This window comes from Cnephaeus nilssonii (assembly GCF_951640355.1).
Source record: "Cnephaeus nilssonii genome assembly, chromosome: 23".
NCBI lineage: Eukaryota > Metazoa > Chordata > Mammalia > Chiroptera > Vespertilionidae > Cnephaeus > Cnephaeus nilssonii.
Genome location: NC_137094.1, coordinates 13,355,895 through 13,374,207, shown reverse-complemented (window position 1 = coordinate 13,374,207; position 18,313 = coordinate 13,355,895). Strand labels below are relative to the sequence as shown.

At 49.6% G+C, this 18,313-nt stretch overlaps 1 protein-coding gene across 2 annotated transcripts in view; it reads left to right on the top strand.

Annotated features, from left to right (window-relative positions):
• Positions 1 to 18,313, top strand: part of TP53BP2 (tumor protein p53 binding protein 2) — a 107,932-nt gene that overhangs the window by 42,478 nt on the left and 47,141 nt on the right. Inside the window, exon 1 of one of the 2 annotated variants that reach the window (XM_079763695.1) lies at positions 16,623 to 16,966. The exons of the other annotated variant lie outside the window; for it this stretch is intronic. Within the exon in view, the coding sequence (XP_079619821.1) occupies positions 16,940 to 16,966 (27 nt within the window). The 5' untranslated portion in view covers positions 16,623 to 16,939. Of the gene's footprint in view, positions 1 to 16,622; positions 16,967 to 18,313 lie in introns of those variants that run through there. 2 annotated transcript variants of the gene reach the window in all.

Genomic DNA, 18,313 nt, shown 5'->3' with positions numbered 1-18,313 from the left:
AAAAATATATATTTCTTTATTGATTTCAGAGAGGATGAGAGAAGGAGAGAGATAGAAACATCAACGATGAGAGAGAATCATTGATCGGCTGCCTCCTGCACTTCCCCGACCCCCCACTGGGGATCGAGCTGCAACCCAGGCATGTGCCCTTGGCCAGAATCGAACCTGGGACCCTTCAGTCCGCAGGCTGACGCTCTATCCACTGAGCCAAGCCAGCTAGGGCCGTGTTGTGCATTTTTGGCAAAGATAGCATCCTTCCTGGTGTGTTACACTATTGGGAAGCTCATGTTGTCAGTGTGTCTCATTACTGGTGATGTTAACTCCTTTCTGCTGTTTTGATCCTGGACAAGCACAGCAAGAACCAAGGGAGCAAAGAATAACCAACGTGTTGGTGGCCGGTTACCTGGAGGGCTTCTTAGATGAATGCCACCCATTTTCTGAAGTCTTTCGTGTCTGTTCTCAAGGTTCTCTTTGTGTATATCTTCTAAAGATCCATGAGTTTGAAAAAGAGCAAGACATCAGGGTGCTGTGGCGAGGTGGGTTTAGGAAAAGAGGATTGGAAACATTTCCTGATCAGGCCCAGACAGTCCAGGTGGGGGGAGATGGACTGAAGGGCTGATGGGTGCCCCACCTTTGAGTGGACAGGTGTTAGGATGGATGGGGTGGCAGAGTGAGGACTTGTCAAAGCCATGATGAACCTAAAAATTGGAAGGAGGGGCCGAACCCCAACACTTTCCCCACTTCACATCCTATGTGACCGGCACTTGCCATTCTGTTTCATACTTCTGGCCTTTACACGAGCATGATGGTTCAAATGGGTGAGAAGAGAAGGGACTGGTGTTTAATTGAGCTCCTGCTATGACCCATTTTTTTTAAAAATAAATATTTATTGATTTCAGAGAGAAAGGGATAGGGAGAGAGAGATAGAAACATCAATGATGAGAGAGAATCATGGATTGGCTGCCTCCTGCACACCCCCTACTGGGGATCGAGCCCTGCAACCTGGGCATGTGCCATAACCAGGAATTGAACCGTGACCTCCTGGTTCATAGGTCAGTGCTCAACCACTGAGTCACACCAGCTGGGCTGTTATGACCCATTTAATCTCATGACAAATAGATGAGGAATGGTCAGCTGAGTAACGAGGAAGTAGAAGTCAGCAGGAAGGGTAATCAGCAAAAACTAAGGGAGTCAGTGTCGGCATCTGGAAGTTTCTTTCCAGAGAACCTTCCTCACCTTTTCAATGTCACATCAGGACTTGTTACCTGGAGGGGGAGACTGTCCTTTCAAGCAGATAGGTCTCTCTGGAAGGACACTAATAATAACAGTAACACAAAAAGACGGGAAAGGAAATGCTGCTATTTTAATTGCCCCCAGACGATATCCCAAAGAATAATCAAGGGTTGGTTGAATGATGAGGATAGTGTTCTATAATGAATGAGCCATTAAAAAAAAAAAAGGACAGTGACACAGAATATGAGTTATCGTTGTGAATTTATCTTTTGATTGCTTAATAATAAAATATATTGCTGTGTTTCTGGAGAAGAATTAGAGAATGTGCCGGGGTAAAGGGATGGCTTTCCAGTCATCGAGGACATGATCATTCACACGTACAGTAACGTATCCTGCACGTGGCGTTTTCAGAGGAAAGATGCTAAAGACGTTATATTGATTGAGGGTGAGAAAAGGAGTGACTGAGAACCCTGGGAAACGTGGAGAGGTAGTAAGAGGATTTTTAGGAAGTGGCAGTGATAAGCCAGGAGCCAGGTAAGATGCTTTTGGGGGCATGAAAAGCTCACCCATAATGGCCAGCTACTTAGTTTTTCTTAGGAGTAAGTCTGACCTCCAGGAATCAACAGAGCTGTAATTTTCAGATCCAGCCACCAGGTGGCATGTATTCCCTTGGGTGCGTGTGGGTCACGTCTAGCCGGCCAGTTGGACTGCCCTGGGTGCCAAAGGTGGGACATCAGTAATCCTATCCCAGGTATTCTTTCCTCTGCCAGTACTGACCTAGTACTGTGCCCACTGGTCCTCCTTCTGCTGCAACACCTGCCAGAGGGATGAACACTTCATTAGAAACTGTTCCCGCTCCTCAAAATGTATTTTCTCCCCGTAATGTCTCTACAGAGACTTCATAGAATTGTAACGAGTGTTTGACTAACCATACCATTTGGTGTTCCACTTTTAATGCAGTGCTATTTCACATGTTTGAATTAATATCGTCTACACATGTATTTTAGAAAGGAAAATAATGTTTCAATGTATTTCTCATGTTTCCATCATTAGAAATAGCATTGATATGAACGTGAGAGTGTTAGACCCCAAAGGAGAAGTAAAGGCTCAAAGAAGGATTTTACAGTTCTTGTTCAATATTCCCAGGTTGCCTTATTGGGAAAAAAAAAAAGTGCTGTTTTTCAATTGCTATTTTTCCCTAAGGCCTCTAACTCCCAATAAAAAAATAAGTTGCTGTCCTAACCGGTTTGGCTCAGTGGATAGAGCGTCAGCCTGCAGACTGAAAGGTCCCAGGTTCGATTCCGGTCAAGGGCATGTACCTTGGTTGCGGACATATCCCCAGGAGGAGGTGTGCAGGAAGCAGCTGATCGATGTTTCTCTCTCATCGATATTTCTAACTCTCTATCCCTCTCCCTTCCTCTCTGTAAAAAATAAAAAAAAAAATTAAAAAATATAAGTTGCTGAGAAAGACAAATGCCATATTATCTCAATGAAATGCAGAATTTAAAACAACAACAACAGACCAAGCTCATCTGTACAGAGAACAGACTGGGGGTTGCCAGTAGCAGCGGGTGGGAGTGAGAAATGAATGAAGGGGGTCAAAAGGTACAAACTCCCAGTTATAAAATAATTATGTCGTGAGGATGTAATGTACAGCATGGTAACTATAGTTAGTAATATATTACATATTTGGAAGTTGCTAAGAGATATCCAAAAAGTCCTCTGCACCAGAAATTAAAAAAAAAAAGTAGCTATGTATGGTGACGGATGCTAACTAGACTTATTATGGTGATCATTTTGCAATATATACAAATACCAAGTCATTATGCTCCAATAATAAAAACATACGTTGTCAGTGTTGGTATCTTGGTAAGTTGAAAAGTTCCTCTCGCTAATGGTGTGCTGTTAGTAATTTATTTGAATGTGTTACTTTCTCTATGTGGTACCGATCATTTCTTTACATGTAATTTAATTTGTTATTCTTTAAAAAATGGAGTCTGGATTTTGTGTCATACTTAGGATAGCTCCTTCCACTATGATTATATAGAACTTTCCCCGTTTTCTTCCCAGTTTTGATGACAAACAGTGCTGCTAAAAGTATTCTTGTACATGCTTTTTTTGACTATTTGTTTGCATTTCTGTTGGGTAGAGATTTAGGAGTGGAATTGCTCAGCCATTGGGCTGCGTGTGTTCAGATTTGGAAGAGCTTTCTAAATTTTCCAAAGTGGTTGTGCTAACAGATGTACCTTTTCCTTCTCGTTCATACTGATGGATGCACCGAAAACTATGATACTCAAAACTAAATGTTCTGCAAGAAATATTATTATTATTTTTAAAATATATTTTTATTGGTTTCAGAGAGAAAGGGAGAGGGAGAGAGAGATAGAAATATCAACGATGAGAGAGTCATTGATTGGCTGCCTCCTGCATGCCCCACACTAGGGTCCAAGCCCACAACCCAGTCATGTGCCCTGACCGGGAATCGAACCGTAACCTCCTCGTTCATAGGTCGACACTCAACCACTGAGCCACGCCGGCCGGGCAGGAAATATGTGTTTTTTAAAAACATCTTAGGTAAACATTTGGCATTGTTCTCTGGTTTAGAACTTGGGGTCTTGCTCCCTTTCTCACATGCTGTGAAATGGGTGCATGGCCACTAGAGAAGCCAAAGGCCTCTTCTCCTCATTCCTGCGGCTAGTACGAAGTTCTCTTCTCTACCCCGCAGCCCCGACTTTTTAGGGGTTTGATGAAGGCCTGTGTAGCAATCCCAGTCAAACTATTGCATAAACAAAAGAAAGAGATGAATGATTTTCAGTGAAAAAGATCCTTGCTATTGCAGGAAGTCACCACATCAAGCAAAGGTGAGGGCCCAGCCAGGGGAGGCTGGAGAGATGATTAGGATATCAATCCACCTTCTTGTCACCCCTGTACGGTCATTAAGGGCTCGGCACTGGCCTCCAGACTTCAGGCTAGAAAGGAATTTTCTAAGCATCCTGGTGAGGAAAGGTGTTTTTTTTTTGTTTTGTTTTGTGTTTTTGGAGGGGTGGGGGGAGGGTGAGTGGTCGTAGCCGCTGATGGGAATCAAGCAGGTCGCTCACAGAGCCCAATGGCACCTCGGAGAGGCCCTGAGCTCGGGGCTCAGCTCAGTCCTGGGAATTCGAGGTCCTGCCCCTGGATTTTCTCTGTCCCCTCCAGGGACAGACTGATGCCTGCCAGGCACTGACAGGCCCATTGGAACGCCAGCAGAATTGGCAGCCAGGCCTCCCTTTCCAGTGGCCAGCATGCCGGGCCTCCCGTCCATGCCCTCGGAGGGGGCGCTGCCCTCACTTCTCATAGAGGGGCTCTCGGGTGACTGTCATGATCATCAGAAGGCTGTTTCCTAAGCGTGGGATTTGGACAACAGAACCATCGCGGCTCTGGGAGGCCTTCCCTATGCTCCCCTAAAGCCCGGTGAACAACCCCTTCGCAGCATCAGGGGGTCTTTCTCCAGAGACAGGGCTGCTTGTCCAGGGACCCCGGAAGCAGATTTGGGCCTCCTTCCTCTCCCTGAACCCATTTTTTCTTCCCACGCATCTCCTCGCGGACACGGCCCTTTGTGGTTGGCTTCAGTGATCACTGATTGAAGTCACAATCCAGGGCTGCTTCCCTCGGCCTGGTCGATGATGCAAGTCCAACTTTCCAGAATGTGAAGGGTGGATTACTGTCTCAGCTGATTTATGAAGCCGGGAGTTTGGGAAGGATTTCAGCTTCTCTGAATTTTTTCCAAGTTGACTAATCTGCTCTTTGTGTTGGGAAATCAACACGAACCCTTTTCCCAGCAGCCTTGACTGCTCTCCTCTCGGCAGCTACGAGAGGGGATAAGCCGGGCTTATGGAACATTCTAGAGTCCACACAAACCCCCACCACACCTGGTATTCCCCTTCAATTGTTCACCCACAGAGGGAGCAGGCAGCTTTGCCAGGGACATTTCTCTTAACCACTGCTTCCTTTGGGAGTCTTAAAAAAAAAAAAAATAGCAGTATTGCCCTAGCAAGTTTGGCTCTGTGGATAGAGCATCGGCCTGCGGACTGAAGGGTCCTGGGTTCGGTTCTGGTCAAAGGCACATGCCGGGGTTGTGGGCTCGATCCCCAGTGTGGGGTTTGCAGGAGGCAGCCAATCAGATTCTCTCTCATCATTGATGTTTCTTTCTCTCTCTCCTTCTCCCTTCTTCTCTGAAGTCAATAAAAATATATATACTGGTATATTTTTATTTTTAAAAAATATTTTTATTGCCCTAACCAGTTTGGCTCAGTGGATAGAGTGTCAGTCTGTGGACTCAAGGGTCCCAGATTCGATTCCGGTCAAGGGCATGTACCTTGGTTGCGGGCACATCCCCAGTAGCGGGTGTGCAGGAGGCAGCTGTCGATGTTTCTCTCTCATCGATGTTTCTAACTCTCTATCCCTCTCCCTTCCTCTCTGTAAAAAATCAATAAAATATATTTAAAAAATATTTTTATTGATTTCAGAGAGGAAGGTAGAGAGAGAGAGATAGAAACATCAATGATAAGTGAGAATCATTGATTGGCTGCCTCCTGCACACACCCCTGCCCCCTCACTGGGAATCAAACCGTGACCTCCTGGTTCATAGGTCTATGCTCAAACACTGAGCCACGCCGACAGGACCTTGTGACCGTTAGCTCTGATGGCTCTGACCTTGCTCAGGGGCACCTGATGCATTTCCCCCAGCACGGCACCATGTCGCAGGGTTGTGTGTATGGGTGAATGTTGCCCCTGAGAAAACATCAGAAAAATCACACGGTGGGGATCCCCATTCAGTCCCACTGCAAACCCTTCCCAGGCTCCAGACAGCGAGCCTGCCGGGGGCATGGGAGCAGAAGGTCTTGCAAGTGGGAATCCCAGGGGATGGACAGATACAGCCCAGAGTGAATGGAGGCCTTCAGCGTTGCCGGCGGGTTGGCCCATGGATGAGGACCAGATACCATGAGTCATCTCGGGAAACAGAATACCTGGGTGGAGCTGGGAGGTCGTGGCCACTGTGCACACCAGTTCTAGAGTTCACTTACTAGTATTGATCCGAAACCATTTGGCAAAGCCATTTGCCTCTGTCCTGGAAAACCCACATGGAAACCCGATGTATCCAAGGATGAGGTGAGAGATTGAGGGGCGTGGACCCAAAGGGGAGAGTGCTGACCGGTCTGCTCCGTGTGGATGTCCCACTTCAGCCACCAAGCCCCCAGGCAGGTCAGGGTGACGCAGTAGAAAGAGTGGGATTTGGAATCAAGCAGCCCTGAGCTTGAAGACCAGTCCTCCGCTTCCCTGGCACAGGTCACTGTCCCTTTTTTGAGTGGTTGGGTTTTTCCTCCGTAAAATGGAGATCTAATTACCACTTGATGGAACTGTAAGAATTTAATAAAACAATATGATGAAAGTGCTCAGTAAGTCCTAAACACTCAATAAATGAGAGCCCTTATTATTTGAGCACCTAATGAGGTCATTTTGGTTCTTCTTCTTTTTTTTTTTTTAAGGAGGAAAGACATTTGATAAGCCTTAAGGTTTCATCTTTGCTTCTGGCTATTAGAATCTTGTTGTTGGCTGAATTCTGTTTCCTGCAGTTCCAGAACAAGGCTCTCTCCTTGCTGGCTGTTGGCTGGCGTTGCACTCAGGTCCTTCCACGTGGTCCTCAGATCTCAGCAACAGACAACCTGCCTCGTGTCAGACCCCCTTCCTCCTTCAGTGTCCATCTTCTAGAAGACTCATGCGATGAGACCGGGCCCCCCTGTGGTTGCCCCCGGATGACCTCAGCATGCAGCTCTGCTAATGCCGCGGGAAGCATCAGGGTTGCAGTGGTTGGCAGCGATAACACCTGCTCCCTGAGGCCTGCCAGCCCTCTCCACAGCCCCTCAGTCCCTCTGCTGTGCAGGGTCCCTGTGCTCTGAGGTCCAGGGAGGGAGCGGCTGGGTGATCTCGTTCCGCGACCTTGACAATGGCTTGGGTCCTGGTACAGAACATCCTCCCTCAGTCTTGGGCCATGTTGATCTATACTATAGATTCTATAGGAACCAGGCTCTGACTTCTTTCTCTTGTCCGGTGGCCACTCCCTCACTGAGTCCTGTTCACTCCCTTGCTCTTTCCTGAAAATCACCCTTTCCTTCATTCCCACCTCTTTCCAGCTGCTGGTTCGAGAGCCGAGTTGGTCATTTTGACCCAAGTCTCTCTCATGCTTCTCCGTGAGTTCTCACTTCACATATGTTAAAGTGCCCGACCCCCATGGCAATCCTGTGAAGTAAGAAAAGCAGGCATTAGTACCCCTATTTAAAGACCAAAACAGCTAAGGGGCATCTCTGTGGGCTTTGAGAAAGCCTGGCACTGTGAAGGAATGACAATCAAAGACTGAGGTAAGACAAGATAGCTACTTTGCCTGGGGAATGAAGGCTTAACACATACGGTCTCAGGGAAACGTGGCCCCCAGACAGAGACGTTCAGCCTTTCCCAGAGGGTTTGCTCTATGTAATCAACACCAACAGCCCCATGGTCCTGCGTGAGGGGTGGGGTGACTTTGATGCTGTGTAAAAATGATAGAGCCCGACCAGCGTGGCTCAGTGGTTGAGCATCAACCTATGAACTAGGTGGTCAAGGTTCGATTCCTGGTCAGGGCTCCTTTCAGGGGAAGAGTAGAGGACTCAGGCTGTGTCTAGTTAAAGGGGCTGGTTTTCCCCACTTACATCTGGGTTGCAGGCTCGATCCCCAGTGAGGGGCATGTAGGAGGCAGCCCACCAATGATTCTCTCTCATCATTAATATTTCTATCTCTCTCTCCCTCTCCTTTCCTTTCTGAAATCAATAAAAATATATTTTAAAGAATAATGGTAGAGACTCTTATTAAATGCTTACTATGGGCCAGGTTCTGAGCTAAATGTTTTCCATATACTATCCCCCTTAATTCTCACAGTAACCTGAGAGCTAAATATTGGTTTCCACATTTTACAGACGGGGAAACGGAGGCTTCCAGAGATTTTAAGTAAATTGTCTAATGCCACGCAGGTATGAAGTGGCAGGGATGGCTTCCCGTGTGGGTCTAGGCGACACTGACGCCATCTTTTAGCCACTCTGCTTTATTTCCTTTCAGGGACTGAAGTTCTTAGGCACCAACTAGGCTCATTTCGGGGGAAGAGGTAGAGGACTCAGGCCGTCTCTAGTTAAAGGGGCTGGTTTTCCCCACTTACATCTGAGAAACACTTAGTCACAGAGACTCAGAAGCTCTTTGATCTCTTGACTCATCAATCCATCGCTGTCCTGTAGTTCTAATGGTACCCAAGAATGAACACACTTGGGGAGGTTTTCTTCCGCCTTGTGGAAAATTCCTTCCATTTATTATTACCCTATACTTAAAAAAACAAACTTATTCTCAGACTGACTTCAGATTCCTGACAGAAGCTGCGAGCATTCTCTGGAATTATCACAGCCCACCAAGACCCGCAGACACCTCTTGCCGTCCTTACATTCAACCTTACCCCCTGGCTTCGTGTTTAGTTCGATCCTGCACATCCCACCAGCATCCTGCTCCCGCAGGCTGGCTCCTCCGCATCCACACATATGTCCCCAAAGGTGACAGCGTCAGCTGGCCGGCCGCTCCTGAGTGTAGCTGGGAGGCGCCACCTCCGCCTCAACCTGGCCACCCGGGCGCAGCCAGGCTCCATCTGGTTCAACAAGTTCTGTCAGTTACCCTCACCTCCTTGTTGGATGCAAGGGTGTCCTGGCCAGGGTGGCTCAGACCATAGGACATACCTGGGCCCCGCATCACCGTGTTATGGTGTGTATAACCCTCTTCATGGTCACCGAGAACTTTGGGTAGACTTGAATTTGAGGGGGAAACCTACTGGTCAGTGGACACCTGTGTCCAAAATAGGAACCGGAGCTGACCACACCTCTCCCAGTCCTCCTGTCATCCTAGGAGACGATGAAACCCTCCTGGGCGGCTGAACGCAGCATCTGCCTGTCCTAATGGCACACGTCGGTTGTGAGGCCTTGAGCACGCTACCGAAAGGGACCGACTTCAGCTGGGGAACCCGCAGGCCTGTAGCTGCCGCTGTTCCTGCCACCAGCGTCGCTGCTCAGGTGTTTCTCCAAGTTTCCTTTCGCTTATGGTTGGAAGCAGAAGAGGAGAGCGTAGACCTAGCGCAGCAAGGAGACCCGCCATTACTTTTCACTGGCAGTGACCTTCTTAGTTACTCATCTCTCCAAGTCACGTTTCTTCATCAGTAAACTGAGACTATTCATAGCATCCATTTCTTAAGGTTGTTGTGAAGGTTGTGTTGTTGTGGTTAATCCTCCCCAGAGGACAGTTTTTGTTTTTAGAGAGAATGGAAGGGAGGGGGAGAGACGGAGAGAGAAACATTGATGTGAGAGAGACATCGAATGGTTGCCTCCTGCATGCGCCCCAACCGGGGCCGGGGATCGAGCCTGCAACTGAGGTACGTGCCCTTGACCGGAATTGAACCCAAGACCCTTCAGTCGCCGAAACCGGTTTGGCTCAGTGGATAGAGCGTCGGTCTGCGGACTGAAAGGTCCCAGGTTCGATTCCGGTCAAGGGCATGTACATTGGTTGCGGGCACATCCCTGGTGGGGGGTGTGCAGGAGGCAGCTGGTCGATGTTTCTCTCTCATCGATGTTTCTAGCTCTCTATCCCTCTCCCTTCCTCTCTGTGGAAAATCAATAAAAATATTTAAAAAAAAGAAAAAGCAAAAAAAGACCCTTCAGTCCACAGGTCAACACTCTAACCATTGAGCCAAACTGGCTAGGGCTGTTGTGAGGATTTAATAAGATATAATATGTTGTTTCAGGGTCTGGCATGGAACTGAGAATCAAAGGTAGTTCCCATTACGACTATTCATGGAGTTTTTCTCATCAAATCATAAAAGCATGTGGCTCATGCTTCGTCTCGTTTGTAGGAGAGCTGCCTCTACAGATCTCAGCGTGGATGTGCCCCTCGCACCCCCACCCACAGATCACGCAGGCAGAACCTACAGATCACACCCCAGAAACCACCTTCGTTGATGCCAGCTCTCAGCAGGGGAGTCGAGCTGGAGGCTTCCTCCCCAGCTGATCCGGAGCATGACATTGCATCCCTGGATACAGAGAGGAGGCCCAGCCCTTTCAGAGGAAATGAAACGTCTCTGGGACAGGACTGTCCAGTTCAGTCCGGGCAGCCTTGAGTCAAAATGGGCTCCTCTGACCCAGCGAGGTGTCAGAACAACACGTCTCTCAGGTGCGCGCGCGTGGTGTTCCGTTTCGCTGGTTTCTGCCCTCCTTGTCTGTGACAGCTTGCCTGGCAACTTGAGCCCCGCCCCGCCCACTGCCTGGCCCTTGGCCACTTACCTTATGATCACTATCTCAGTGGCAGCTCCCGTCGGAACGACACCCTCGCCCATACGCACCCAGTTTAATCACGCCTGACCAGCCAACCCTGCACGGGGTCTCCTGCAGAACCTCACGCCCAGACAGCTCCTGCCTGCTGACCCACGCCCCCTGGGACCTCCGGGAGCAGGGGCCCTGTTGACTAAGCAGTTCTCTGCTGGCACCCGGGAGAAGCTACAAGCATTTTTTTACATGAAGCTTATCTGAAGTCCTCATCTGAAGTATCAGAGCTGCCTTCCATCCGCCCACAAGGGATTTCGGTCTGAGATAAGAATGGAGAATGCATAATGGGTTGAGGTTAAGACCAGGGTTAGATGGAGCTGGGTTTGATACAGCTTGTGGGAGGTGATGCTTTATTTGTCTCCCACAAGCCTGTCTGAGGGCAGCCTTTCTGCTCACAAGTCTTTCCTCTGTTTTGACTTTTGATTCCATATCTTCCCTCCTGTTTGGATTTGGCTCGAGTGAATTTAAAACCCACTGGCTGGTGACAGCATGCAGAACGGTCTCTGTTCCTTTAGGCCAAGCATGTCAAACTCAAAGGCTGACACGGGCCAAATAAACAAGGATTAAGTGTGTGTGGGCCGCAAAAAACCACAAGCTTCCATTTTCATAGAAACATAGGTTTATTTCAACAGAGACATGCTGAATACAAAGGGCTGAAATAAATGAGTCATCATTAACATAAAATAGAACATTTTAATAAAAATTAACATTTTTTCTTGAACATTAACTTACCAGACACTGAATAACTGCACAAATTAATAAGTGTAACGCAAATAAACCTATTTTTCTTGTTCTCCGAAAGCGAAATATTTCCTGTTGCGCACACCAAACAAGTCAGTCCAAGACTAATGATGTGGCGATCGGCTGCTAAAATATCGGCAGCCAATCAATGTTTCTCTCTCATCATTGATGTTTCTCTCTCTCCCTCCTCCCTTCCTCTCTGCAAACAACACAAATATATTTTTTTAAAAGGCAAAAGGGACAGAAAAACGATGGTATGGCTGTCTCAGGAGGGGAATGTGGTAGCTGTGAAGACTGGAGGATGGGCAGCGGCAGATATTCAAGGGCTTGGGGGCAATGTTAAGGAGGAACTTTAAGCAAGGGTGTCTAGATCAAACATGTGAGAGACAGTGGAAGCTTGAACAAGGTAGTTGTGGTGATAGAAGGCAAGGAGTTGGGAAAAATATTTAAGACAGAAAGGACAGAGCTTGACTAGATATTGGAGATGAAGGAGAAATACAGTCAAGCATGATTCCTAGATTTCTGGCTTTGAGAAAGTGAATGAACCCTTGTGTCAGTCACTGAGGCAGGAAATACTGGGAGAGGACCAGGACTGGGGAGAAGGGCTATGTGCCTGGCTTTAGAGAAGTTGAGTTCGAAATACTTTGAGACAGCCGAGAGACAGTGGCAAGCAGGCGGTTGGATATGACGGGACATGGATGTCTAGCTGTTCAACAGAACCTTCTGTGATGAAGAAAATAGTCTATATCTACACGGTCTCATCTTTTAGCCTCTACCCACAAGTGGCCATTTCCATGTCAACGAATTAAAAGGAAATGCTTAGTTTCTCAGTTGCCCTAGGCCAGTGGTCGACAAACCGCGGCTCGAGAGCCACATGCGGCTCTTTGGCCCCTTGAGTGTGGCTCTTCCACAAAATACCACATGTGGGCGCGCACATACAGCGCAATTGAAACTTCGTGGCCCATGCGCAGAAGTAGGTTTTCAGCTCTCCAAAGAAACTTCAATCATTGTGCTGTGGATATTTGGCTCTGTTGACTAATGAGTTTGCCGACCACTGCCCTAGGCACAGTTCACATGCTCAATAGTTAGACGTGGCTAGAGACTTTGGTGCAGTTCCAGAGCCCAGGCAGGCCGTCTGGGTTGGAAACATAGAAACTTGACCCCTGGGTAGATGACGGTTAAGACTGTGGATAAGACTGTCTAGGAAGACGGGGGATGGAGACTTGGGGACTTTGAACACGTACAGGCTGGCGAGGAAGAGTGTCCTTCCAAAGACAGAGGTAGGAGAACCATGAGAACGTCATCCCAAATGTCAAGGGAACCGAGGATCTTGGGAGGGAGGAAGTGAGCAGCAGTTATAAGTGCTCCAGGAGGTCAAAGGAGACAAGGACTGAACGGACATGTTGGCTGCATCAGTGAAAGAAAGGTCACTGGTGACTTCATCACGGGCTGTTTCACACGGGGGGAGGCGGGGGAGGACGGTTACAAGGGGGGGAGGGATGGAGCTGAAAGGATGAGTAAGAGGGAGGTGAGGTAATGGGGAGAGGACTGACAACGGAAGATAAGAACTCATTAGCTCCTGGTTTCAGTAAAGCAGGGATTGGCTTAAACCAAATCAAGGTGCCGTCAATAGCAGATAGATGTCTTCAAATACTGGGTTTCTCCAATGTGGGGTCTTTTGTCATGAATATGGGGAGGTACACCCCTACAGCTCCTCCTCCCTACCCTAACTCTCTCGGAGAGGGAGTGTGGGCTAGGCCAAGGGGGGGGGGGGGCTTGGAGGCCATGTTAACAGCATGGAATGTATCCTCACAGAAACAGACATGGGAAGCATTTCTTTTTTTATTTTCTAAAAAACATTTTACTAACTAGAATTTAGAGCAAACACAAGAAGACAGAAAAGTATAATAAACCACCAGGTACCACTCATCGTCTGGCCCCGAAATGCTTCCGCCTTCAATCCTGCCCCATCCATGTGCTCATCCACTTTGACTGGAGAGTTCTAAGCACAGGCTTGATTATATTTCTGCTAAGATCATGCTTGCTGCTGGGTAGAGCAGGGGTCAAGCAAACTTCCTCTTTAAAGGGCCAGAGAGTAAGTCTTTTATTTTTTTTTTAAATTATCAATTTTATTTTATTTTTTAAAATATATTCTTATTGATTTCAGAGAGGAAGGGAAAGGAAGAGCGACAGAGAAACATCAATGATGAGAGGGAATCATTGATTGGCTGCCTCCCGCACGCCCCCGCACTGGGGACCGAGCCCACAACCTGGGCATGTGCCCTTGACCGGAATCAAACCCGGGACCCTTGAGTCCGAAGGCCAACGCTCTATCCACTGAGCCAACCCGGCTAGGGCAGAGAGAGAATAAGTCTTTTAGGCTTTGCAGGCCACACAGTCCTCTACTCCAGCCCCTCACCTCTGCTGCTGCTAAGGCGTGAAAGCAGCCACAGCCAATGTGTACACAGCAAGACTGCGTCCCAGTAAGACTGGGCACAGACAAGAAGCAACCAATGAATGCATAAATAAGTGGCACAACAACTGTGTTCTCTCCAGAGTCTAGGACAGCGCCTGGCAAAATACAGACACACACAAGAGTATTAGTAACAAGGTCAGTGGGTTGGAGGTGGGGGGGAATGAACGGCAGGAGCGAAAGCCCCACATCCTCTGCTTTATTGGCCAAGGAAGGTGGGAGGCGATCTTCTGAAAGGGGAGAGGAACACAGCGTTGGGAACACCTGTGGGAAATGGGGAGAAAGTTGGGAACTCAAACGCCTGAACTCAAAACTAACGTCGTTAATTGTTATGTGCCTGGGGGTGAGGTGAGGTCCAAAGAGAAGAGGGCTCCCCGCCCAGCTGGTGGTAATTTGGCTTCTCTTTCTTGGGGTTGATTACAGAATTATAGAGGAGGCTCTAGACCCGTGGTCGGCAAACTGCGGCTCGCGAGCCACGTGCAGCTCTTTGGCCCCTTGAGTGTGGCTCTTCCACAAAATACCATGGCCTGGGCGAGTCTGTTTTGAAGAAGTGGCGTTAGAAGAAGTGTAAGTTTCAAAAATGTGGCTCTCCAAAGAAATGTCGATCGTTGTACTGTTGACATTCGGCTCTGTTGACTGATGAGTTTGTCGACCACTGAGCTAGACAGACTAAGCAGGTGAAGCTTGGAAGGGAGAGAACCATCCACCGGAGAGCCTTCTGTGAGTGGCACAGAAGTTAAGGAATGAGCCCAAAGCTTAGACAGGGTTTTTTGGTGTTTGTTTCATGCTTCTATGATTTAAAAAAAAAAAGGGAGAGAGAGAGATAAGAAAACAAAACCCTCAACATAAACATACCTGCTCTTTGGCAGCAGGGAATTCTCAATTGGCTGGAAGTGAGTTTCGGGACAGAGTGCCAGCTGCTGTCCCTTCCTCCTTCCCTGTCCTCGGGCGACGGGTCGTCTGTGAGACAAGCAGTAAAAAAAATAGGATGGGGCCACCTTACCCCAATTCCTCTCTCCTTGCTTCCATTTCTATCGGAACTGTTTGGTTCATAAGCCAGGGCTGCCGATGCTCACACCGGATATAATGTACTATCGTGCGTGACTATTTCAGTGTTCAGGCGGTAAAGAGGTCTGTTTTTCATTGTTGAGAACTAGAGGCATCGTGACCGATATCTGGGATTCTTTTTCCGGATGAATGTGGATGATATTTAGGTTGGCTGAGATTTCCTTGTATGCACAAAAATAACGAAAACCAGTGGAATATGAAGCTGGTTTTTGGGTGCTAAATAGTCCCTTTATGAGCTGCAGGTTGCCAAAAAAATAAAAAAATAAAGGGGGGGGGGACTCTTGCTTCCCACAAATGTGCTAAGTCTCAGGAAGAGAGAATTTTTTATTTTTATTAAGATTCTCCAATTTAACATGATCTCCTCTTCCCAGCAACTTGCTTCCCTCCTTATAACTCTACTTGGTAATTTATGTGATTATTAATATACTTAGCTATTGGTTTTATTGTCCACCCAGTTTTTGTTTGGTTCATGAATGAATCTCCAGCACGTCGTAGAATACCCAACATAGGGTAGGTATTTGGTGAATATTTATGGAACCAATGAAAGGATCGATTCCCTTTACTTAACTCAGGACAATTCTCTTAAAAATTAACAAGACTTTAAACTAGAGTTTTGGAGAACTTTGCATTCTAAATGATTTAGCCATAGCTGAATTATTTCCAGATATGTAGCCGGATGGTGCAGTCCGGAGTTGGATGGAGCTTCTGGTTTGGGGTTTGTTAAGACTGGGAAAGGATTGTCCATCCTTGAAGCTAGATAAACCCAAGGCATTTCCTCCACTTTCTAGACTCCCAGAGAAGTGACTCTGAGTGGGCCTGCAGAGGACTTTAGCAGAAGGAAAGCTGCTCAGCAGTTGGGGTTCCTGGAGTCCCTCTGGAGGGTGCCAGAACCCGCTCTGCTACTTTTTCAAGGCGAGCCACCTCCGTTTCCGGGCCTTCGCTCCCCTCGGAGGAGGCTGGTCCAAATCCAAGCTATTCCTGAGCAGCAGAAAAGCTCCGTAGAGAGTGCTGCTTTGCACATTTTTAACCTCTCGGCCGGCTTTATTTATTCATTTTTATTGTGGTTGCGTATAAACATTACATTTGAGTCATTTTTTAAAGCGTACTTTTTGCAAATTACACAAAGCCACGCGGGAGTTTGAAATGTGCATTTGGGCCACGGCCAATGAGAGGAAAGGCTGAGAGCTCCTTCCCCCAGGACCTCCCGGCACGTGCTGCAGGCCGAGCCTCCACCGCGAATCTCCATCTTGTTGGACGGGACGGGGCGGTCCGCGCGGCCTCCGGGAAGCTCGGCCGTCCAGGGGGCCGACAGGTCCTCCCGCGAGGGGCCCAGGCGCCGAGGCTGGGCCCGGGGATCCCCAAGGCCAAGGGTCCCACCCCCTGCACGGTTGGGAGGTGCAAGGGAGGTGCCGGCCCTCTGCTCCTCGGGGGTCTTTCTTGCCTTCCCCTCTTCCCGAGGCGCCGCCCCCCAAACCCCCGCTCCGCCAGGAGGTGCGCGCTCTCGGCGCTCTGCCGCGCGCCCCCGACGCACGTCCTGCGCCGCCAAGAAAGGAAAGGGCGCCGCCCCCCGAGCGCGCGCCCGCCTTCCGCCCTCCCCGCCCCGCGCAGGCGCGCGCGCTCCCGGCCCCGCGCTCCCCTCCCCCCAGGCGCAAGCGCGCGCCGAGGGCGGGGCCGCGCGCGGGGGCGGGGCCGGCGCGGGCTCGGCGGGGGCCAGGCCCGGGTTAGTTGGTTTCGGAGCGGAGGAGGCAGCCCCGCGGCCGCGAGCGCGGAGGAGACAAAGCCGCGTCCGGAGCCCCGCGGGGTTGGGCCCGGGCTCCGAGGCGCCCCAGCCGCGGGAGGGCTGTGCGGACCCCGCGCCGTCCCGCCGCCACCGCCGCCGCCGCCGCCGCCGCCGCCTCGCAACAGGTCCGCCGCCTCCGGGGCGGCCTCGCTCCGGGCTCCCCTCCCCCGCCCCGCGACCCCCGGGCGCCGCCGCTGGGCTCCGGGCCGCCGTCGGCCCCCCGCTTCGATGCGGTTCGGGTCCAAAATGATGCCGGTGAGTGGGCAGGCGGGCTGGGGGCCGGGGCGTCAGGCCCGGAAGTGTGCGCGGTCGCGGGTGGGGGTCCGGTCCGCGCCCACGGTAGGGTCCCGAGCCGATCCCGGGGCCTGAGCCCGCGTGGCGGGGCCGGTGCGTCGGCGAACCCGGGGGGAGCGGCCGCGGCTCCAGGCGCCGGGTTCCCACCCCGGTTCCCGCGATCCCTGTTCCCGCGTGCGGGAGGAGGGTCCCCGCCACCGCTCCGGAGCAGCCGCTCAAACTTTTCTTTTTCTCTCCGGCTGGGTCCTGAGGTCCTGCAGTTCTGGAAGGTCACGAACAGGGGAACCGGGAATCTTATTGCTTTGTCTTAAAAAAAAGATAAATAACAACCCCAAACAACTTTTCGTTGGAGCGAAATACACATCCCGAGAAGAGTGCCCTGGCTGGCCTTTGAGTGGAATTTCGATCTTGGTATCGGCAGTAGCAGCCCAGCCGCTCCGTCTGTTGCTGGGAAACTGGTTTTAGTAAAGGCAAACGCCAAGTTGTTGTTTTTTTTTTGGTCGCAGTAAAATGCCTGTGCCCGCTCGCTCCGAGAGGATGGGTGGGTTCCCGGCTCCGCGGGCCCCGGACCTGGCCGCCAGGCCACACAGGTGTGCAGCAGGTTCGAGGCATTTTGGAAATGCCTGCTTCCTTCAAAGGTCGCACCGACTGGAAGGTTGCAGTGGCTTAGGCTTATGCAGGCTGCACAGCATCCTGTCTGCATTTGTTCAGAGAAACAGCTTCTAGGCAGTCTGGGGTCGGAGTGACCACACATTTTGTTTATCTGCAGTCACAGATGCAGAGTATCACTGTTCTGTCCCCTGCTCCCTCCACTTGTGTCAAGGGAGGGTGTCCTAAACTTTCCTGTTGGGGACAAACTGAATTTATTGCAATTGATCATTGAGTTTAGATCGTTCTGGATATTTGGTCCTGCCAGGAGTCTAGGAATTTGAAAGTGTTCATAGCAATGTGCATCCTATTTTAGTTTTTATTTTATTTTAATATTTTTATTGATTTTCGAGAGGAAGGGAGAAGGATAGAGAGATAGAAACATCAATGATGAGAATCATTGATCAGCTGCCTCCTGCACGCCCCCTTCTGGGGATGGGCCCGCAACCCAGGCATGTGCCCTTGGCCAGAATTGAACCTGGGACCCTTCAGTCCGTAGGCCGATGCTCTATCCACTGAGCCAAACCGGCTAGGGCCTATTTTAGTTTATTACCTGGTTATGGAGTTAGTTTGTGATGTGAATGCCCAATCAATACAGACCATGAATAAAGGGGGAAGGATTTTGCGGTTAAAAATTTTAATTCCTGGGATTTACATTTC